Source organism: Mobula birostris, chromosome 10 (genome assembly GCF_030028105.1).
Source record: "Mobula birostris isolate sMobBir1 chromosome 10, sMobBir1.hap1, whole genome shotgun sequence".
NCBI lineage: Eukaryota > Metazoa > Chordata > Chondrichthyes > Myliobatiformes > Myliobatidae > Mobula > Mobula birostris.
This window is the reverse complement of record NC_092379.1, coordinates 36997154-37021491: the sequence shown is the minus strand read 5'-3', so window position 1 is coordinate 37021491 and position 24338 is coordinate 36997154. Positions and strand designations below refer to the sequence as shown.

Genomic DNA, 24338 nt, shown 5'->3' with positions numbered 1-24338 from the left:
ATGAGAAGGCCTTGGCAGGCAGGGTTAAGGAAAACCCCAAGGCATTCTACAAGTATGTGAAGAGCAAGAGGATAAGACGTGAAAGAATAGGACCTATCAAGTGTGACAGTGGGAAAGTATGTATGAAACCAGAGGAAATAGCAGAGGTACTTAATGAATACTTCCGTATTCACTATAGAAAAGGATCTTAGTGATTGTTGTGATGACTTGCAGCAGATTGAAAAGCTTGTGCATGTAGATATTAAGAAAGAGGATGTGCTGGAGCTTTTCGAAAGCATCAAGTTGGATAAATCGCTAGGACTGGATGAGATGTACCCCAGGCTACCGTGGGAGGCGAGGGAGGAGATTGTTGAGCCTCTGGTGATGATCTTTGAATCATCAATGGGGATGGGAGAGGTTCTAGAGGATTGGAGGGTTGCCGATATTGTTCCTTTATTCAAGAAAGGGAGTAGAGATAGCCCTGGAAGTTATAGACCAAAGAGTCCTACCTCAGTAAGTTGATGGAGAAGATCCTGAGAGGCAGGATTTATGAACATTTGGAGAGGTATAACATGATTAGGAATAGTCAGTATGGCTTTGTCAAGGGCAGGTCGTGCTTTACAAGCCTGATTTAATTTTTTGAGGATGTGACTAAACACAATGATGAAGGAAGAGCAGTAGACGTAGTGTATATGGATTTCAGCAAGGCATTTAATAAGGTACCCCATGCAAGGCTTATTCAGAAAGTAAGGAGGCATGGAATCCAAGGGGACATTGTTTTGTGGATCAGAACTGGCTTGCCACAGAAGGCAAAGAGTGGTTGTAGGCAGGTCATATTCTGCATGGAGGTCGGCCTCAGTTATCTGTTCTGGGACCCTTACTCTTCGTGATTTTTATAAATGACCTGGATGAGGAAGTGGAAGTGGAGGGATGGCTTAGTAAGTTTGCTGAGACACAAAGGTTGGAGGTGTTGTGGGTAGTGTAGAGGGCTGTCAGAGGTTAGAGCGGGACATTGATAGAATGCAAAACTGGACTGAGAAGTGGCAGACGGAATTCAACCCAGATAAGTGTGAAGTGGTTCATTTTGGTAGGTCAAATATGATGGCAGAATATAGTATTAATGGTAAAACTCTTGGCAGTGTGGAGGATTAGAGGGATCTTGGGGTCCGAGTCCATAGGACGCTCAAAGCTGCTGCGCAGGTTGACTCTGTGGTTAAGAAGGCATACAGTGTATTGGCCTTCATCAATCATGGAACTGAATTTAGAAGCCGAGAGGTAATGTTGCAGCTATATAGGACCCTGGTCAGACCCCACTTATAGTACTGTGGTCGCCTCACTACAAGAAGAATGTGGAAGCCACAGACAGGGTGCAGAGGAGATTTACAAGGATGTTGCCTGGATTGGGGAGCATGACTTATGAGAATGGGTTGACTGAACTCGGCCTTTTCTCCTTGGAACGATGGAGGATGAGAGGTTACCTGATACAGGTGTGTAAGATAATGAGAGGCATTGATCATGTGGATAGTCAGAGCCTTTTTCCCAGGTCTGAAATGGTTGCCACAAGAGGACACAGGTTTAAGGTGCTGGGGAGTAGGTACAGAGGAAATGTCAGGGGTAAGTTTTTTACTCAGAGAGTGGTGAGTGTGTGGAATGGGCTACCGGCATTGGTGGTGGAGCCAGATATAATAGAGTCTTTTAAGAGACTTTTGGATAGGTACATGGAGCTTAGCAAAATAGGTGGCTACAGGTAAGCCGAGTAATTTCTAAGGTAGGGACATGTTCGGCACAACCTTGCGGGCTGAAGGACCTGTATTGTGCTGTGGTTTTCTATGTTTCAATGCAAGTTTTTTTTATGCAGAGAGTGGTGAGTGTGTGGGATGGGCTGCCAGAGGCGGCGGTGGAGGCGGAAACGATCGGGTCTTTGAAGAGACACCTGAATGGATACATGGAGCTTAGAAAAATAGAGGGCTATAGGTAAGCGGAGTAATTTCTAAGGTAAGGACATGTTCGGCACAGCTTTGTGGGCCGAAGGGCCTGTATTGTGCTGTAGATTTTCTTTGTTTCTATGAGTCTCCTCTGCCATTCCATCATGGCTGATTTATTTTTCCTCCCAACCCCATTCTTCTGCCTCCTCCCTTATCTTTTCACGCCCTTAACAAATCAAGAATCTATCAACCTCCACTTTAGATATACTCAATGACTTGGCCTCCAAAGCCGACTGTGACAATGAATTCCACCGATTCAGTACCCTCTGGCTAAAGAAATTCCTCCTCACTTCTGCTGTAAAGGGACGTCCTTCTATTCTGAGGCTGTGCCCTCTGGCCCCAGACTCTTGCGCTATTGGAAACCGCCTCTGTGCGTCCCTTTTATCCATACCTTTGCTCGAGCACTTTGGGAGGGTTTAAGCTGGTGAGGCAGCAGGGCTGGGACACAGGATACTAGTGTAGCAGGTGTTAACTCAGAATTCTATGTCAAACTCACTGAACAGGCAGGTCCGGTAAGCAGAGAAGGCAGAAATAAGTGGGAAAGCACGAGAGGGCTGGGAGGTTTAACCACATGTTTCTGAACATAGAAATTCACAGCACATTACAAGCCCTTCGGCCCACAATGTTGTGCCGACCAGGTAACCTACTCTAGAAACTGCTTAGAATTTCCCTAGCGCAGCAGTCCCCAACCACCGTGCTGCGGACCAGTACCAAGCCACAAAGCATGTGCTACCGGGCCGCGAGGAAACGACATGATTTGGCGATAGGAGTCGCTGCACCTTTCCTCATTCCCTCTCACCCACTGTTCAGCTTGAACACACGCGAGGTCATTACTCGCACATCATCCATGTCAGCATGGGAATAAGATCAGCTCCTCGAGCTTGCAAATGACGGCGGGCTGAAAAGTACGTTTGACATAACATCTCTGGCGACATTCTGGATCAAAGTCAAGGCTAAATATACTGAGATAGCCATGAAAGCACTGAAAACGGTGCTTCCATTTCCAACATATCTCTGCAATGAATGCAACGAAAACTAAATTGCGGAAAAGACTGGACATAAGGAACCCCCTTCGAGTATCGCTGACTCCCATCAGCCCGTGATAGGACCGTCTTGTTGCAGGGAAACAAGCCCAGGGCTCCCACTGAATCAGCGATATTGGTGTGTTGCAATGATTTTATATGCTCATGCGGGGAAAATACGTGCTGTGTGTTTAATATCCAAATGTTACTTAAAATGTTATGATGCTATTGATTTATAAGTGACTTGTAGAACCATACAACAATTACAGCACGGAAACAGGCCATCTCGGCCCTTCTAGTCCGTGCCAAACTCCACTCTCACCTAGTCCCACCGACCTGCACTCAGCCCATAACCCTCCATTCCTTTCCTGTCCATATACCTATCCAGTTTTACTTTAAATATTTTCTTTTTCTTCCTTCTTGTCATAGGAAGCATGGAGAAGATCTAGAGGGGACACAGGGGAGACTTGCCAGGAGGCTGCCTGCATTAGAGAGCGTGTCTTATGAGGAAAGGTTGAGTGAGTTGGGGCTTTTTCTGTTTGGGGTGAAGGAGGATGAGAAGTGTGGATAGAGTGGATAGCCAGAGACTTTTTCCCAAGGCAGAAATGGCCAATACCAGAGGCATAATTTTGAGATGATTGGAGGAAGGTACAGAGGTAAGATTTTTGTTTCACACACACAGAGTGGGTGGGTGTGTGGAATACCCCGCCAGGTGATGGTAGAGGCAGATGCATTAGGGGCATTTAACAAACTCTTAGATAGGCACACAGATGATAGAAAAATGGAGGGCTATGTAGGAGGGAACAGTTAGATTGATCTCAGAGTAGGTTAAAAGATCAGCACAGCACTTTAACACAGTGCTTTAACGTTCTATGTTCTAGGTACAATTGCTCTGCCTAGTTTGCCAACTAACCAATGCACCATCATTAGCACTAACACTGCAAGACAAAGCTCACATTTTTATGTCATCTGCTAAACTTCTAGCCACATCCAAATCATTTACAGGAGAGTTCCAGCACAGATTCCTGTGGTATGCCACGGGGTAATCACAAAAGCCGATCAGCAAATCCACTTTGAACCCAATTTGTGAAGTTACTTCGGATCCCTCGGTCTCTTGCTCGTTTGGGGACCTTGTCAAAAGATTTTCCGAAGTCCCTGTAGACAACACCAGCTGCATGAGTACACCCGTAACTCCAAGAAACTCAGATTGGCCGACAGAATCACCCCTTCGGCAGGAGTGGAGAAAAAAGATGAGTAGATTTAAAAGTTGGGGGGGGGGGGTGGGGAAGGTGAGTGGAGAAAGAAATACAAGGTGCTGGGTGAAACCAGGAGGGGGGAGGGATGAAGTAAAGAGCTGAGCAGATATCACAGAGTGAGAGAAGGTTTCACTGACTCCCATCGAAAGGAAGCAGCGATCACGGAGGGGGAGCAGTGAGAGAGGGGTTCACTGAACTCTCGAAGAGACTTTGGGAGCTCAGCCCTTCCTTCCCATAACAGCCAAGGATACATTTCATCAGGCCTTGGAAACATATCCGTCTCCAACCCCACTAAAGACTCCTAATACATCGGCTTCTTGCCCTGTTTGAGTTTTCCAGCCATGTCCTTCTCTCAAACAACAGGAATTCTGCAAATACTGGAAATTCAAGCAACACACATAGAAGTTGCTGGTGAACGCAGCAGGCCAGTCGACGTTTCAGGCCGAGACCCTTCATCCTTCTCTCACTCTGTTTCTCACAAAGTTTTCCTGGATCCCCCCTGCTTTGGGCCATTCCCTTTGAAATCGTTCCTGCTGATATCAGAGAGGTTGAGGTTCTGTACTACTATAACCTGATAACTCGTACAACTGTGTTTTGCCTTTCTCCTTCGTATCCAGGACGTCTTTGAGGAGCGATGCCTCAAAAAGGTGGCATCCATGGTGAAGGACCCCCGCCACCCAGGACATGCCCTCTTCTCACTGCTACCCTCAGGAAGGAGGCACAGAAGCCTGAAAGCACACACTCAGCGATTCCAGAACAGTCTCTTCCCCTCTGCCATTTCTGAATGGACACTGAACCCATGCTCTACTTCACTACTTTTTATTTCTGTTTCCACACTATTATTTCATATATTTACTGTAATTCACAGTTTTCTCTGTTATCGTGTGTTGCACTGTGCTGCTGCCACAAAGACAGCAAATTTCACGACATTATGCCGGTGACGTTAAACCTGATTCTGATATCCTTGCTCCTGTACCTCATGCTGAATACTGGGAGAGCTGTCACATGTGACCACTCCTAGGGACTACCTGTACACTGTTACTTGAAGCTCTTTTTGCATATTCCTCCAAGGAATGTGTGGGCATCACAGGTTGAAGTGGTATTTAATTCCTTTGTGGTGGGCTGCAGCCCTTGAGGTGTGGGTGCACCCACAATGCAGTTAGGGTGGGTGATCCAGGGTTCTCACCCAGTCAGAGTCAATGCCCTGGTTCAGATTTTTACTGCTATGCTGTAGGCATTTCATTTTAGCAGTTCTGTAAGAGCAATCTGTTCTGCTTTCAGCCTGTTTGGGTCTGAGCTCAGGAATGAGGTGTCATCCAATCAGGATGGTAGAATTGGGAGAAGGTGCTAGAGATTACTGGGCAGAGAGGTCTTTGTTTGGCCGGAGCTGGGAGAAGACAGGAGGAAAGATGGTGGACGATGAGGGTGCTTTCTGCAGATGAATGGCTTCAAGGAGGAAGGACCAATAATCCTGTGGGAAAGCCTCTTTGTTCAAGATGGATTTCCAGTGACCTTCGGAAGGTGTTGTGTGCTTTCACGCAGGCCGAGGGAGGGTCCAGTGCGCGATATACAGAGAGGTTCAAGATTTGAACTCCACTGTGCACTTGTGACTTTTTAAGTAGAATGGGCCCTTCTTGTTTTTTCTCTCTTTCTTTCCTTTAATAATTGTTTGCTTAAGTTAACATTCTTAAATATACTCCTGAATAATTCTATGCAGTGAACAATCTGCTATTTTTTGCTGACAGGCGATTGCCAGGGGCAGTAAATCACACAGTATTCACACAAACCGGGGTTTGGGTAGGCGAGACATCCCAACCTCACGGATTTTGCGGGACCAAAGTCACATACACCTTAGATGTACGAAGCCTGAAGTTTCTCCCCGCGGAGTCCGGTGGCTGTTTGCGAGGGGCTAAAAGGCTGCATTTCCAGAGACGCCCAGTGAAAAGGGGGTTTCAGAAGTAATGGCAATATATTTCCAAGTCCGGTTGGTGTGCAGCTTGCAGGTAATATTCCAATGTTTTGCTGTTCTTGGCTGTTTACATCAAGTTCAAGTTTAATTGTCATTCATGAATACCCATGAATACATCCAAACGAAACAGTGTTCTTTCAGGGTCAAGGTACAAAACACAGTACCAACAGTCATACACAGCACGTGGCACATATAGCAGTAAAATATAGTCACACAACAAATATAGTCCAAGTCCCTGAGTCCATGAATGTTGCAGCAGTCTGTAGTCGAACACATACATCCTGCCTTCTGCCAAGCAAACACTTTGGGGGAGAGGGACAGCACCAACGTTAGCTTAAACGCTGCGCTACACCACCTCCAGTGCCAGCTCTTGATGCTTCTCTCCTGGGTGGCTGCAAACAGGCGGCCCCATGGCTTGAGGCCACATCCGCTCACCCTGCAGGGGTGTCAGTCACCGCTGCTGCCAGCCCCTGTAGTCCGCAATAAATCAGAAGACCAGACTTGCAGCATTACACATTAACAATGCTCAACAGGGTTTTGCAATCACAAGAAAAGAGACTAAGACAATTGCTCGCTGCCAGTCTGCACGCCAACCACATTGCTGACTCTCTGACACAGGGAGCAGAACGATCTGCCCCAAGTCCAGCTTCTTCAGTTTCTACGCCGTTGGGGTAGGCCGCAGCACTCTTTAAGTGCTTAACTTCCAGCAGGGTCTTGAGATTGTAAAGAAATAAACAAAAGATAGTAACACGTTTGGCTGGCCCCGTAGAACCCGCCGCACCCCAGCACACTGCCATCTTACCGGAAGTTCACCAGTAGAGGCTTGTGGATTAGTAAGGTGTGTCCCAGAATGTCCTCCTCCTCGATATTTCAGTAATATATCAATATTACGGTGCCACGCCCACCACACCATTCACTGAGTGAATCGTTCAGCCATTCAACCCTCTCTATGACAGTAACAATATCACCCTCCTGTGAGCTCATTTGCTTTACTAGTAATGTTGCTTACACCAAAATAAATATAATCTTGCATTTCTTATCAGACTGAGGTTTGCTCTCCTTACTGGGCTTGCTTTGTTTCCCTTTGATATTTAACTCCACTGCCACCTCAACTGTAAATGTGGCCTGTGGCCCATCCCTATGAGTTTGAATCCCAGCGAGCACTCCCGCAGGCTGTTAGCCCTGTTTTGGTCCAGCCCGCGCAGGCATATCTTTCTGAGGTGTTCCTGCTGATCCAGAGGTCTAAATTTCAAAGTACATTGCTACCAAAGTATGAACTCCATATACAAGCAGGAGATTCGTCTTCTTGCAGGCAGCCATAAAACAAAGAAACACAAGAGAATCCATGGAAAAAGAAAGAATCCTACACAGCAAAGACTGTCAGACACGCAATGTGCCCAAAAAGAACAAATCGGGCAAACAAGAATCAAAAAATAGTAAACCAGTAAGAAACAGAACATGAACCGCAGGGTCGCCGAAATTAGGCCCACAGGCAGGGAGCCAGTTCAGATCAGTAGATGGCTGCAGGCCACAGCAAGGGAGTCAGTTCTGTGCTGAGAGAAGTGAAACCAGTCCAGGGGCCCAATGGTTGCAGTCCACAGCCAAGGAGCCAGTTCAGCATTTTATCTGAGCCAGGGTCCCAATGGTCGCAGGGCACAGCCAGCAAGTCAATTCAGTGCGGAGACAAGTGCTGACAGTGACAGTCGGTTCACTGCTGAGGTGTGTAAAGCCTCACAGAGAAGTTAGTCTTTCCCCCTGCGACTCTTTAAACTTTTTAACCTGGCTCGTTGTTGAAATCGACTGAACACCACTTCATTTTCCCCTCTCAGGCCACTCTCATCCAACCTGAAGTCCACTCCCAGCAATGGCCGCGGCCGCTGCACCTGCATTCTTGAGAGTCCAGCTTGCCAAATCCTTGAGGATACCGCAAAAATGCCAGGTTGTGCAGACCTCTCGACACCCTCCAGAACCTATCAAGCTCCACTTTAGATACACCCAATTACTTGGCCTCCTATCGCCGCCTGTGGCGATGAATTCTGTAGACTCACCACGCTTCGGCTAAAGAAATTCTTCATATCCGTTCTAAAGGGATATCCCTCTGTTCCAAAGGCTGTGCCCTCCAGTCCGAGACTCACCCACTTTAGAAACATCCATTTTATCTGGGCATTTCAACTGAATCTCTCCATCACCTTGTCCAAACTCCAGCAAAGCCCAGGCCCATAAAATAAATCCAGGGAAAGAAGTTAATTCCGCAACTGGAATGACTGTGGGGGCCTTTAAGTACACTTGTAAATTGAAACTAGTTGCGTCAAAAAACTTACAATTCCCTCAGCCAGATAATGTATAATGTCCATTTCAAGGTACTCAGATCTCTAAGCAAAAGACAGAGCCATAGTCCACTACAGCACGGAAACAGACCCTTGTGAAATAAAACTTGAAAGCTGTAAGCCATCTGGTGGGTCAACAGGTCATTAAATCAGTTGTCCTTCAGCTAACACCATCAGTCCATTTCCACAGGGACGGTTAGGAACTCTGCTCCACGAAATCATAAAAAGTCTCACCCTCAACTCAATTTTTACTCCAGACACCTTGCAGATTAAACACAAAACACCACTACACCTCAGCAAATAACGCAAGCACAGAAGCTCGTATCAAGCAGATGTCAATATTGGAAGGAGCAGCTTTGGCAAAGTGTTAATTGATTTTTTGCAGAATCTAAACATTCACAAAGAATATATTAAAAGAACATTTTAAACAAATCCATATTATTTTTGTTAAATTCTTTATTCTTTAGTGTGTGTTCTAACTGTACATTTTATTCATGAAATATTTTAGCAGCTTGTGAAGTGTAATGGAAGTATTGTCAAAGTTATACTCACGTTATGCAGAACAGAGTGGTCATTCTGCAATGGTAGTCGGAGTCACTAGCCATGGGCAAATACATTGTCAAAGCTATACTCATGTTAATGCAGAAGAGGGTGGTCATTCTGTGAAGGTAGTTGGGGTCACTGGCCTTGGGCAAGTACATTGTCAAAGCTATACTCACGTTAATGCAGAACAGGGTGGTCATTCTGTGATGGTAGTTGGGGTCACTGGCCATGGGCAAGTACATTGTTAAAGCTATACTCACGTTAATGCAGAACAGGGTGGTCATTCTGTGATGGTAGTTGGGGTCACTGGCCATGGGCAAGTACATTGTCAAAGCTATACTTACGTTAATGCAGAACAGGGTGGTCATTCTGTGATGGTAGTTGGGGTCACTGGCCATGGCAAGTACTTTCGGCACAATGGCGGATTCTGCCCAGTCTTTGCCAAACTTCTCCACCAACTTGGTCAAGTTGTTGGTCGCGGCCTCGCGAATGGCGTACACTGCAAGACAGCATTGACAGGTCAAGAAATGATCTGATCGCTGTTACTACTTGATTTTCAAATATGTACCTTGCTGATAAAATACAAAGTTCCGAAATGAAATGCTCGTACCACCTTCTTCAAAGTGTCAACCTGTTCCATACCAAGTTACACACAGTGGAGGAAATTATGCACTTGGAAAGTAGCATTTTAATATACTTATTTATCATTGATTATTTATTGAGATACAGCGTGGAACAGGCCCTTCTTGCCCTGTGAGCCACCCCCGATTAACCCTAGCCTAATTATAGGACAATTTACAATGTCCAGTTAACCTACCAACCAGTAGGTCTCTGGGAGGAAACAGGAGCACCCGGAGGAAACCCACGCAGTCAGGCTGAGAACGTATAAACTCCTCACAGGTGGCAGTGGGAATCGAACCCAATTGCAAAGTGTTGCGCTAACCAGATGCCACTGTGTTGCCCCATTAGATACTTAAAAAATACTTCGAATAGATTACCATTATTTATTACTTAGTTGTCTGATTGGTCATTGTAAACTGTCCTGTGATGAGGCGAGGGTTAAATCGGCCGGTTGCTGGGCAGTGCGTCTCGTTGGGCCTGTTCCATGCTATTCTCGAATAATTAAATAAATAAACGTATCGGTCAAAGTCAAGTCTGTTTCTTGTTGCCATGTGTACAAGAGTACGACAAGATTGCTTGCAGCAGTAATAACTGGGGGGGAGGGGGGCGCCGGTGTTTGAACTATGATGGTATTGGACATTGGACAGGAACCTGGGAGTACAAACTGGGATGAATGCACTCAGAAACACACAATTGAAATGTGGAAGTCGTTTTGGGCTTCACTTGGATGGAGCTCTGCAGAGTTTTGTCCCACTGAGACAGGGAAAGAACAGAAGGGTGAAGGAGCCATGCTTGACAAGAGATGTGCAACAGCTAGTCTAGAAGCATAGGATGCAAAGATCAGCCTGGGCTCCAGAGGGTTACAATGTGGCCAGGGAGGGAGTGAAGAATGGACTTCGGAGAACTAGGAGGGGCCACGAGAAGGACTTGGCGAGTTGGATTCAGAAGAACAAACTTGAAGAACAGGTGGATGGCCAGAGTGAGAGTCTGGGCCGGCCAGAGCTAAAAGAGGCAAAATGTTTGGAGTCGGTGGACTTTGGGGGAGATCCGCAATGAATACTTTTCTTTAGTAATCAGCAGTGAGAGGGACCTTGATGCTTGCGAGGGCAGTGATATGCTGCAACATGTTGACATTGAGAAAGAGGATGTTCTGGAATTTTGAAAAGCCCTAGGATAGATAAGTCCCCAGGGCCAGATGTGATATACCCCAGGGTTACTACGGGAAGCAAGGGAAGAGATTGCTGCACCTTTAGTGATGATCTGGGCATCCTCACTGGCCAGTCCTCACCGGAGGAAGTACCAGATGATTGGAAGTTGGCAAATGTTATTTTCTTGTTCAGGAAAGAGAGTGGGGATGACCCTGGGAATTATAGACCAGTCAGTTTTACTTCACCGGTGGGCAAATTACAGGAGAAGATTCCTACAGACAGGATTTACAAGAAGCATAGTCTGATTCGGGAGAGTCAGCATGGCTTTGTGAGGGGCATGTCGTGTCTTGAGCCTGACCCAATCCTTTGAGGATGTGACAAAGCACAATGAAGGATTTTTGGTTAGGCACCTGGTAGGGTCACTCAGCATCATGGAAGCACCAGTAAGATGACATGGACAACTTTGAAGGACTTTCGTTCAACAAAAGTAACGATTCATCAAGGCTATACTCACCGCGATCCACCAGCCACGTCATGCACAAGGAGTTCAACTTCTCATCAAAAAACTCCACTCCCTAAACAGGTTTTGACAAAAGAAAGAATGTTGATAAAATAACCCCTCGAATTTCTAGTAGAACATGCCAACTTGCCACATTTGCATTCTAGCCGTCTTCACCTTTCGCTACTTACCAGTACAGTTTGCTAACTCCTTTGAGCCAATGGTGAAGGGGTCACACAAGAAAGACTGGCAACGTGCTCTAATAAACTGCACAAAACTAGATTGTGCCGTGGCAGAAGGCTACACAGAAGATACCCTATCTAAGGTACTTGCATCTAGTATTTTGACTATCCTTAATTAATTTCTTTGTGTCAATACCAGAACTATGATCCATGAAAAATAGGAAAAATCTTAAAAGTGTCCGATGGTTTAATGCAGACAGTAAGAACGTTACTGACCACTATCGGTGGCGTAGCAGTTGGCCTGACACTGTTACAGCTTGGGAATTCTGATGTCACCTGTAGGGAGCCAGTACATTTTCCCTGCGGAACGCGCGGGTTTCCTCTCACAATCCAAAGACGCACCAGTTGGGAGGTTAATTCATCACTGTTACCTGTCCCTGTTTAGGCTAGGGTTGGATCAGAGATTGCTGGGCAGCACGGTTCGAAGGGCAGGAAGGGCCTTATTCCTCCATGTACCTTTAAATAAATAACCCAGTGAATCCTATGCTACCACATCCACAGCAGGGTGCTATTTCAACTTCACCATTTAAACGTAATTATGCATGTGCTGGATTATTTAGATTACAGATCCCACACTCCTGACCCGCACAGTATCTCTCTTCGTCATGACAGTGCAGCATTCTACATTCACGTCTCCCATGTGGTTAAAACATTCCACTTTCTACATTCAGTCACTGGGAACAAGTTAGCCTTTGCATAATTCTCAGGTTACTTTGCTTCATATCCAGCACAGCTAACAATTCCCAGGGTAACCACGTGGCTGAGTAGCCCAACCACAACCTCTGCCCGTGACTCTGACTCAGACCTTGACAACTCTTTACCATAGAAAGTACAGCACAGAAACAGGCCCTTTGGCCCTTCTTGGATGTGCCGAACCATTTTCTGCCTAGTCCCACTGACCTGCACAAGGACCATATCCCTCCATACACCTCCCATCCATGTATCTGTCCAATTTATTCTTAAATATTAAAAAAGAACCCATATTTACCACCTCGTCTGGCAGCTCATTCCATACTCTCACCACTGTCTGTGTGAAGAAGCCCCCCCCAATGTTCCCTTTAAACATTTCCCCCCTCACCTTTAACCCATGTCCTCTGGTTTTTTTCTCCCCTTGCCTCAGTGGAAAAAGCCTGCTTGCATTCACTCTATCTATACCCATCATAATTTTATATACCTCTATCAAATCTCCCCTCGTTCTTCTACGCTCCAGGGAATAGTCCTAACCTATTCAACCTTTCTCTGTAACTGAGTTTCTCAAGTCCCGGCAACATCCTTGTGAACCTTCTCTGCACTCTTTCAACCTTATTGATATCCTTCCTGTAATTTGGTGACCAAAACTGAACACAATATTTCAGATTCGGCCTCACCAATGCCTTATACAACCTCATCATAACATTCCAGCTCTTATACTCAATACCTTGATTAATAAAGGCCAATGTACCAAAAGCTCTCTTTACGACCCTATCTACCTGTGACACTACTTTTAGGGAATTTCTATCTGTATTCCCAGATCCCTCTGTTCCACTGCACTCCTCAGTGCCTTACCATTAACCCTGTATGTTCTACCTTGGTTTGTCCTTCCAACATGCAATACCTCACACTTGTCTGTATTAAACTCCATCTGCCATTTTTCAGCCCATTTTTCCAGCTGGTCCAAGTCCCTCTGCAGGCTCTGGAAACCTTCCTCACTGTCTACTACACCTCCAATCTTTGTGTCATCAGCAAATTTGCTGATCCAATTTACCACATTATCATCCAGATCATTGATATAGATGACAAATAACAATGGACCCAGCACTGATCCCTGTGGCACACCACTAGTCACAGGCCTCCACTCAGAGAAGCTATTCTCTACTACCACTCTTTGGCTTCTTCCATTGAGCCAATGTCTAATCCAATTTACCACTTCTCCATGTATACCTAGCGATTGAATTTTCCTAACTAACCTCCCATGCCGGACCTTGTCAAAGGCCTTACTGAAGAAAATCTACTTTGTGTTTGCACACCGAAACTGAGAGCGATTTGCTTCCTTAAAACCAAATACATACTAAATCCGGTATGATACAGGAGAGCTTAAGTAAGCTACAGAGAGTTATAAAATTAGTCAGCTCCATCGTGTGCTCCAGCCTCCATATTATCCAGGACATCTTCAAGGAGCGGTGCCTCAAAAAGACACTGTCCATCATTAAGGGCCCCACCAGCCTCTTCTCATTGCTACTACCAGAAAGGAGGGACAATTTGTCTGAAGACACACTCACTGATTCAGGAACAGCTTCCTCCCCTTTGCCATACGATTTTTGAGTGGACACCGTACCCATGAACACTACCTCACTACTCCTGCTAGTTACTGACACAGAGGAGGAATCTACAACAACCAGTTTACAACCAGCACGTCTTTGGGATGGAGGAGGAAATCGGAGCACCTGGCAGAAACAGAGATGAGGAGTGATTTCTTCAGCCAGAGGGTGGTGAATCTGTGGAATTGATTTCCATGAACAACCGTGGAGGCCAAGATATTGGGTATAATTAAAATGGAGGCTGACAGGCTCTTCATTAATCAGGGTGTGAAAGGATATGTGGAGAAGGCAGGAGAATAGGGTTGAGAGGGATCACAAATCAGCCATGGTGGAATGTTGGAGCAGACTCAATGGGCTGAATGGACTAATTCTGCTCTCAAGGTCATTTGCTTCCAAACAATTGGTTTATTGATCATTACAGAATATCTGTCTGGTGCTTCCCTCTCCCTTCCCCTTTTCCCAATCAAAGATTCAAAGGTTCACTTATTTGTTTTCAAACATCTCTTTATTGCTTTTACAGAATGAAAAATAAACACATTCGATCATCCATAGGTTTGAAAGTGCAACAAGGTTAAAGAAAAAGGGAAAAATAAAATACATCAGAAATAAAAGGAAAAACAACGCACAAAAAAAGCAAACACCCGGCCATTAAAACCAAGCTGTCAGTTCAATTTGTTACTTTCATCATCCCAAATATTGTTCTCCAGAAACTTGTGGAAAATATCCCAAATTTCCCGACATTTGCCAAGTTTGTTTTTCTGTGATGTAGTTGATCTTTTCTAGAGCAAGATACAAAGTCACTCCTTTCAGCCATTGTGAAAGTCCACTGGTTGTGGGTTTCTTCCATGAATAGGCTATGCAACATCTGGCTTTCAAAAAACAAATATTAAGCAGAGACCTTGCATTTTTGGAGGTTACAAAGTCCTTTGGATGAATGTTCAGAATACATAATTTAGGATCAAGGAGCACCTTTTTTCCAATAATCTGACTAATCAAATCCAGCACCTTCTTCCAGAAGCAGATTATCTGGGGGCACTCGCACATACAATGGAACAGAGACCCCTTTTAGTGATTACATTTAAAGCATGTTTCTGGAATGTTGGGGTTAAAGTGACGAAACCTGACTGGAGTAATGTACTGTCTGGTTATCCGCTTAGAATGAGTGTTCACTGACTGGGTTTGAACGAAGGAACAAGCTTCTGACCACTCTTTTTCTGACAGGTTCTCATGCAAATCAGTTCTCCATGCTTGTAGCATGTTGTTTGATGACTCTTTGCATTTACTTGCAAACAATTTGTATGTAGCCCCCTGGTAAGCCTCAGACTCGCTCAGCTCGCTTTCGTCTAGGGGGAGCAGCCTTCAGCCCCGCCAAACGGGGTGATCAGGTCTGTGTGGATGCTGTGTGATGTACCCCACACCGCCAATTAACAGACAGTACGCCATATGCCATTAAATGATTACACTTTATAAGTATTTCTTGGTGATGGGTTAGTAGAAACAAATAGAATAAAGGTGCCAAGTCAGTAACTATCAGTTCGGTGCACACTCGTTGGAGCTCTTACAGAACCGGGTCTCCCTTCCTCCAATCAATGTCCTCTGAGCTCCGCCAACTCACGAATGGGACCACCCTCGGTGATCCACCAAACACTCCACACGAGTCTGTCCTCGCCTCCTATCCTCGCTGAAGACCCTGGGCCTCGGACTCCTGCTCGGGGTCCGTGCCGTTGCCCAGCTTACAGCATCTCTCTCCTCGTGTCTCCTCTCTCTGTCCCCATCGCGCCTTCTGCCCAAAGCCCACGAAAAAGAATAGCTTACAGACACACAAGAAAGAATACCATCTATCCCAATTGGTTAGCAAATGAATACAATTCCTGTATCAGTAATTATAACCCAAACAAGCTGCTCTAGAGAACCACTGTCTCAGCAGTTAACAGTACAGAGAAGCCATTTTATTAGCCTTAGCAAGTAACATAAAAGAAGAAACCCTTACATGTATAATTCAGACACTTGTCCCCTAGCTTCAGATAATTTCAGAGTGATGTCTTCTAGGGTAAATAAAGGAGGGAGCTTCAAACTGTAACTTTGCCTGGACATAATAAAACTTTGCAACTAAAGGCATTTAAAAAAGTGTTTTGTTGGAATTCCATATGTGGCCTTGAGTTCTTCAAAAGACATAAGTGAATTGCCATTATAAAGATCAGACACCTTAGCTATGCCTCGGGGCGACCAAGTTTTAAAACTAGGATCCGCTCTGCCGGGCTGGAGCTATCATTACCAAAGGTAGGAGTAAACTGGGATAACTGTGATGTCTCACCCATTTACGCAAGAGCATCGTGCCAAATCATTGTTGTATTTTTTAAGAAAGGGATTTTAGATTGTGTGACCAGGTTTTTCTTATTTGCTGAATACATATATAGTTCTAGAGGGATATTGATCAACTGGGATTCCATTGAGACCCAAGGAGGGGAGTGATCCTTAACAAAATAAAACATTCCTGCTCTAATTTGGGCCGCCCAGAAATACCATATAAGATTTGGTAGCTGTAAGCCACCTCTATCATACGGCAGATATAACAGGGAAAGCCTGAGTCTTGGACATCTATTATTCCAGATGAAATTAGAAAAACATTTCTTTAATAAATAAAAGAAAGAGTAAATAAGTACATAGGGATTGGATAATTATGTCTGCGGGCAGGAGCAAGCATGAACAAATTAGGATATAAACACCTGCAATGGTTGATACTTAGGCTTATATACAACATTTTGGACCAGTGGAAATGGTCCAGAAGGGTTATATGGAAACTATTATTACCATTTTTCTTAACAACTAATTCCATTACTTAGCCTAATTGGTTAGATTTACCACAGTACATAATTATCTATTTAAATGTTTATTTTCCTTTTATATCATCTCAATGTGTACTTAAGAATGTATAAATAATTGTAGTTTTATACATATAAAAAAATGGAAAAGGTTATATGTGTGAAAAAAGTACGTGATATTTGTGAATTCCTTATCCAAATAAAAATAAAATAAAAAAAAAATAAATAAAAGAAAGATGATGGAGGAGAAAGTGGGATAGATTGGAAAAGGTACAGGAACTTCAGTAAAATTGACATTTTTAGAACGTTTATGCGTCCAATCAAATTTATGAGCAATTTCGTCCATCTGTTTGTAAGTTGAGTAACTGAGTCTGTGAGAGGTTTATAATTAGTTGGGATAATTTTACCAATAGTAGGAGTAATTTTAACACCCAAATAGGTAAACCCTGTTCTGACAAAATTACGTCATCCATGTACAGGGCTATGCGATGTTCTACATCTCCTATAGTTATTCCTGCTATGTTAGCCTGTTTTCAAATTGCCATAGCAAGTGGCGCAATGGCCAGGATAAACAGGAGGGGAGATCCCTGTCTTGTTCCCCGTTGGAGTTTAAAAGATGCCGAAAAAAGCAGGTTAGTTAAAACTTCAGCCTGTGGGTTAGAATACAGAAGCTGTATCTTAGAAATTTTCCCCCTATTCCACTCCACTCTGTCGAAGGCTTTCTTGGCATCCAATGACAGAATAGCGCTATCGGAGCTTCCAGATTTTTCATAAAGTATATTAAGCACTCTTCGAATGTTGTGGAAGCCCTGCCTTCCCTTACAAACCCATTTTGGTCAGGGTGGACCATTTTTGGCAAGAGTGGCTCCAGCCTCCTAACTAATCCCTTACAGAGAATTTTGAGATCATTGTTCAGATGTGAGATTGACCTATAAGATCCACAAAGGGATGGTGGTTTTCCAGGTTTTAACAGTAGTGTGATTGCTGCCATATTAAGAGAGGAGGGAAGGGATCCATTGTCAAATGACTCCTGATACATATCAAGCAGAGGTGGTATTAGTTTAGTCTTAAAGATTTTATATATTTCAATCGGAATTTCCATTGGGCCCAGGAGTTTTCCCTCCCTTCATGTTAGTTATAGCTGCAGACAATTCTTTAGCCTCTAAGTTAAACTCCAGTGATGTCAAGGACGTTTCATCTCGGGGTATAAATTGTAACAAGTCGAGAAATTCCGTTTGTATTTGTGGAGCTGAATCTGAATATTCTGAGCTGTACAGATCTTGGTAAAATCTCAAAAAGATATTGTTTATTTCCTCTGCGACAACCGTTGTCACCCCCTCATCTGATTGTATGGAGTTTATTGCCCTTTCTGTTTGTGTCTGTTTGATGTGCAGGCCAAAGGTTCACTTATTATCATGTACAACTCTGAAATTTGTCTTCCCCAGATAGCCATGAAACAAAGAAAAAACATGAAAGTCATTGAATGGCATCCTGATCATCAGCCCCCCCCCAAAACCACCCCTCCCTCCACACAGAAAATGGAACAGCAACAATCCCAGCCCACCCCCCACACAAAAACTAACAGAACATTTTACCCTGAAACACCCTCCCCTCGCACAACAAAATGAAAAGAAACAGACAATATAAAAACAGAATATAAAATCCCCAAGTCTGACAAAGTCCGCAGTCCTTAAACAGGGGTCTAAACCTGATTGTCTAAACCAGGGGTTTCCACCCCTACTTGGTTAATGGTCAATTAAAAAAAAGGTTGGGAGCCCCGAGTCTAAAGTAAGACTACCCATGTCAGTGGGCTACAAGTATAATTGTTACTATCGCACATTTGCTTCTGGTGCAAAAGGAAAGAAGATGTTCAAAGTTATTTCCGTCTTTAAACTAAAGTATCAATTTGATATGGGCAATCATTTCCATTCTGCAAATCATCCATATGGAAGCATTGCTAATAGACTATAAAAACATTTTAGAATAAACCACCCACCAGCAGCCCTGCAAGCAGAGGCATGTACTCGATTATCGCAAGGCGCACTCTCCATTTGGCATCTTCTGCTAATTCTACAATGGCTGGCAGGAGAGACTGTGCTAACTGGTGAATTCCAACAACTTCATTCACGCAGTCCAGATTGGAGATTATGTTCAAACGGACCTCAGGGCACTAGGAAGGAAAGGCAATTTTCTGAGTACAGCAAAGGTGAAAAACATTCATACTGCGAACGCTGTCTGACAAACACACTGGCGCTCCCCAGACTCTCTGCTTTCAAAGTATCATCTTGGACATTTATGAAATATTAATCCCACAAAAGAAATATGAATGCCACTTTCACACTTACAGTACTTAGGCACATGCACATCTAGCCAGGGTGCCAATGACTTTTGCACAGAACTGTACTTGCCAACGTGCAGTGGAGAGCAAGTTTGTAAATCTGGCGGGAGCACAGGATGTTGGGAATGGTGAGAGTGGAGCACCCACGGGAGGGGTGTGAGAGAGGTGGCTGAGGTGGACTGCCAGGGGCAGGAGGGTGTGGTGCGAGTGGAGACACACTCAGCCCTGAGAACACAAGCAAGGGCATTTGATTCCAAACAATTGGTCTATTGGTCATTACAGAATGTCTCTCTGGTGCTTCCCGCTCCCTTCCCCCTTTTCCCAACCAAAGAGTCAAAGGTTTGTTTATGATCAAAGCACGTATCCAAATACAACCCTGAAATTTGTCTTCTCCAGATAGCCACCAAGCAAAGAAAGAAGATGAAAGTCACTCAGAGAGAAGCATGAAACCTACACCTCCCCAGCCCTGGTACAAAAAATAATGGCATCCTGATCATCTGATCCCCAAAACTACCCCTCCCGCCACACACAAAACGGAATAGCAACATTGACCCCCCCCAACCCATCCCCCGCACAAAAAACTAACAGAGCATTTTACCCCCAAACACCCTCCCCTCACACAACAAAACGAAAAGAATAAGGCGATGAAGAAAACAGAATATAAAAACCCTAAATCTGAAAAAGTCCACAGTCCATAAACACAAATGCAGAACCAGGATATCATCCTACGCTATCACCGACATTCACCAAAAGAGGGGGACAGGGACACAACTCCCCTCTCCCCGCCCCCTTCCCACTCTCAGTCCACATCAGAGACCCATATCAGACATCTGTGAGGTTTATCATCACTCACAGATGTCAAGAAATTTGATTTTTTTTTGCGGCAGCAGCACCACAGTGCAATATATAAGAATTACTACAGGACCGTGCTAAACTCAGACACCCTAGCTATATACACCTAAGACTTTTGCATAGTACTATACATTATGGTCCAAGTTATGGTCACACGAGCAGTATGCCAGAAATTCGAGAGTCAGTTAGCAGAAGTGAGTGCAGTTGCTTTTATTAAGGAGAAGGTTCTTGGGAAGCTGAAAGTTTTGAAGGTAGTCAAGTCACCTGGACTAGATGGGCTACACTGCAGGGTTCTGAAAGAGGCAGCTGTAGAGATTGGGGAGGCATTAGTAATAATCTTTCAAGAGTCATTAGAATCTGGAATGGTTCCAGAGGACTGGAAATTTCCAAATGTCACTTCACTCTGAAGGGAGGGAGGCAAAAGATATGAAACTATAGGCCCTTCAGCCTGACTTCAGTGGTTGGGAAAATGTTGGGAGTCCATTATTAAGGACGAGGCTCCCAGTACTTGGAGGTGCATGGTTTCCTTAAGGGGAAATTACAGGCAGGATAGACAAGGGAGGGTCAGTGGATGCTGTTTACTTGGAGTTTGACAAGATGCCGCACATGAGACTCCTTAACAAGTTAAGAGCCCATGGTATTACAGAAGATATCCTAGTAAAGATAGAAGATTGCCTGACTGACGGGAAGCAAAGAGTTGCAAATGAAAGGGGCCTTTTCTGGTTGACTGCAGGTGACCATTAGTGTTTCACAGGGGTTGGTATTGTGACCGTTTCTTTTCAAGCAGATGTCAATGATCTGGACAACGGAATTGATGGCTTGGTGGTCACATTTGTGGATGATACCAAGATAGGTGGAGGGGCAGAGAGTCTGTAGAAGGACTTAATAGATTGGGAGAATAGCAAGGCAGTGGCAGTTGGAATATACTGCACTGACCGAAAGTGTTTCTGGTAGGTAGGATTTCTCAGCCTTGGGCGGCAGCCCGCTTAAGAGAGGGAAAACCCTGATTTTAAACCTCCACTGCCTTGCAGTCATGCCCACCCATGGGAAAGGCTTTGGGGGTAAACCCCTAAGGCAGTTTGATGTTGTTTACAGCTTCACTCTGGCAACCTCTGCGATGACACTGGTGCCGAGCTGTATTGGCGCATGCCCTTCCCTTCGACAACATGAGTGATGTGGAGAGGGGGAGCCTGCTGCATGGGAAGAGCCGGTCCTTCAAACCTTCCTGCCCAGGAGAGGACACAGTCCACCAGAGGCACAAACCCATCATCCCCGGGATCGAAGGGTGCCTACTACCAGAAACGTATGGCCATGCACTTTGGTAGAAGGAATAAAGACGTGGACTATTTTCCAAATGGGCAGAAAATTCAGAAATCAGACGTGCAAAGGCAATTGGGAGACCTCGTGCAGGGTTCCCTAAACGTTATCTTGCAGGCTGAGTTGGTGGTACGGAAAGAAAATGGAATGTTGGCATTCATTTTGAGAGGACTAGAAAAGATATAAGGGTAATGCTGAAGCTTTATAAGGCATTGGTCAGAACGCAGTTGGGGGTATAGTGAGCAGCTTTGGGCCCTTTATCTAAGATGTGCTGATATTAGAGAGGGTTCACGAGAATGATCCTGGGAATGAAACATACAGGAGGAGTGCTTGACGGCTCCGGCTCTGTCCTCGATGGAGTTCAGACGGGAAGGAAGAGGGGTGAATCTCATTGAAACTTATGGAATATTAAGAGGCCTAGAACAGAGAGGAGGTTTCCTGTGACCAGAGGGCACAGCCTCAAAATACAGGGACGTCCATTTAGAACAGAGCTGAGAGGAAATTTCTTCAGGAAAGGGCGGTGGATCTGTGGAATCCATCAACGCTGAAGGCTGTGGAGGACGAGTCATTGGGTATACTTAACGTGGAGGGTGACAGGTTCTTGATTAGTCAGGGTGTTAAAGGTTACGGGGGAGAAGGCAGGAGAATGGGGCCGAGAGGGTAATAAGCCAGCCATGATGGAATGGCTAAGCAGACACGATGGGCTGAGTGGCCTAATTCTGTTCCTGAGTCTTAATTTATTGTCCGTTCACTCTCCCTGAGTGCAGGCGAGCTCCTCGGGAGGGCCATGGGAGGAAACAACGGTCATTTTGTGAAAAGCTGCATTTCACAAAAGAAAAACACTTGAATTTCTGTGTTTGAGAAATCTTTCTGCACCTTTGGCATAAATAGATGCAAGATACTAATTACTATTAAATTATCCAACAGTTCAAATCATGATTCGGCAGGCTTTTTTCTTGATTTCATTTCAAACTAACAAATAATTCAAGGCTTGAATTAACAGCTGCCAATTTGAAGATGTACACTTTGAATCTGTCAGCTGTGCCTGGAAAATCGAGGCATTTCTGACATTTGGGGAATCTTTTCGGGTGTAGCACATGAAGGGAATCAAGTCTGCAGACATTGGAAGTCCAGAGCAATTCACCTAAAACGCTGGAGGAACTCAGCAGCTCAGGCAGCATCTATGGGAATGAGTAAACAGTCGGTGTTTCAGGCCGAGGCCTTTTATCGGGACTGTAAAGGGAGGCAGAAGATGCTAGGATATAAAGGTGAGGAGAGGGGAAGGAGGCCAGCTGGAAGGTGTTAGGTGAAGACAGGTGGGTGGGAAAGGTCAATGGCTGGAGAAGAAAGAATCTGAGAGAGGAGAGGAGAAGAGAGTGGACCACAGGAGAGATGGAAGGAGGTGGGGACCCAGGGAGAAGTAATAGACAGGTGAGAAGTAAAAGCTCAGAGTGGGGAATTGAGGAAGGAGAGGAGAGGGGAGAGATTTTTTTTACATTTTTAAAAATAATCTTAATTCTGTAAAAATAATGAAAGAATGCAAATTTCCATATAAATTAAAAAAATCCAGAATTTGCACATGCAACAGTTTTGTTTAAGTTCACGCCAAAATAAACAAGGAACTTGATGGATGGAGAAATAACAGCTCCATCACACCATTAACCGATTCATCTTTAATCCAATATGCACTCAGATTACAAACCAGTTCACATCACTGCTTCTAAAGAACGCACTGCACATTTGCTCTTATCTGAAGCTCTCAAACTAAAAGAACAGTTCGAGAGACTCCGGTGGAAGAAACAGTTGTTATTCCATTCATGATTCATAAAAACATAAGAAATCGGAGCAGGAGTAGGCCATCCGGCCCATCAAGCCTGCCCCGCCATTCAGTAAGATCATGGCTGACCTGTCCATAAACTCAGCTTCACCTACCTGCCTTTTCCCCATAACCCTTAATTCCCCTACTATCTATCCTCTCCAGCCCTTTACCTTTCCCACCCATCACCTGCCTTCAACTCCCCTCCCCTACACACCAACCTTTCCCATCACCTGGTCTACCTATCACCTACCAGCTTGTACTCCCCCCATCCTCCCAACCTTCTTATTCTGGTGCCTTCCCCCTTCCTTTCCAGTCCTGACGAAGGGTGTCAGCCCAAGGGTTCATTCCCCTCCATAGATGCTGCCTGACCTGCTGAGTTCCTCCAGCATTGTGTGTGTGTGTATGTGTGTGTGCACGCGTGTGGCTGTGGATTGCCAGCATCTGCAGAATCTGTGATTATAACACTTTAGAATGCTGGACATCACCGCACAGCTCCAAGCAAACGGCAGTTACAATGTTTGTCAACAGGAAAGAAAGCAGATGAACATGGGCCAACTGCTGTCCCCTTCCAGGAATCGATATCAGTGAGAGTAAAAGCCTAGACACATCAGTCTGTGTTGCAACACGTCCCATTCTGGCACACTTATCCAGATACCTGTATCTTGTGGTGGAGCATGGACTGCTCGTCACCTTCAGCAGATGTACAAGTTCCAGAGATGACAACCAACTTTTTGATCGCCTAATGAACAATAAGCGACCTTTCCTCAGCACTCTGGACTTGACAACAGCTTCCAAACAGCACACAGAAGAAAGCTCTCCATTGGTGTTAGCCTGATTTCGGTAGGCTAATCAAATATTATCCACGATGGCCACCAGTCACGCAAGGGGTATGTTAAAGTTTGTACTTCATGATAAAATTACCTTATCTTTGAGCTGAGCCAAGACCAGGGGAAGCAGGTGCTCAACAGTGCTGTCCTTGCCCAGGATGGTGGACAAGCCCATAATAACAGAGGCCAGAGCTGACTTCACGTGTTGATTGGTGTCAGACACAAGTTCCTGGAAAAGAAACACAAAAAATGATCAAATGAAAACCCAGACAGGTATCTCAGTCAACACGCACAAAATGCTAGAGGAACTCAGCAGGCCAGGCAGCACCTACAGAAATGTCGACTGTACTGTTCCCCATAGAAGCTGCCTGGCCTGCTGAGTCCCTTCAGCATTTTGTGTGTGTTGCTCGGATTTCCAGCATCTGCAGATTTTCTCTTGTTTGTCATTTGATATCTCACTCATGATGCCATCCTG

General features: G+C 44.9%; 1 protein-coding gene across 1 annotated transcript in view; it reads right to left on the bottom strand.

The window, feature by feature from the left end:
- LOC140203589 (serine/threonine-protein phosphatase 2A 65 kDa regulatory subunit A beta isoform-like) overlaps positions 1-24338 on the bottom strand; it is a 113950-nt gene that overhangs the window by 37349 nt on the left and 52263 nt on the right. The window contains exons 10-13 of the mRNA XM_072269636.1: positions 23958-24092; positions 18707-18880; positions 11365-11425; positions 9426-9580 (exon numbers count right to left, since the gene is read on the bottom strand). Of these exons, the coding sequence (XP_072125737.1) occupies positions 9426-9580; positions 11365-11425; positions 18707-18880; positions 23958-24092 (525 nt within the window). The remainder of the gene's footprint in view (positions 1-9425; positions 9581-11364; positions 11426-18706; positions 18881-23957; positions 24093-24338) is intronic.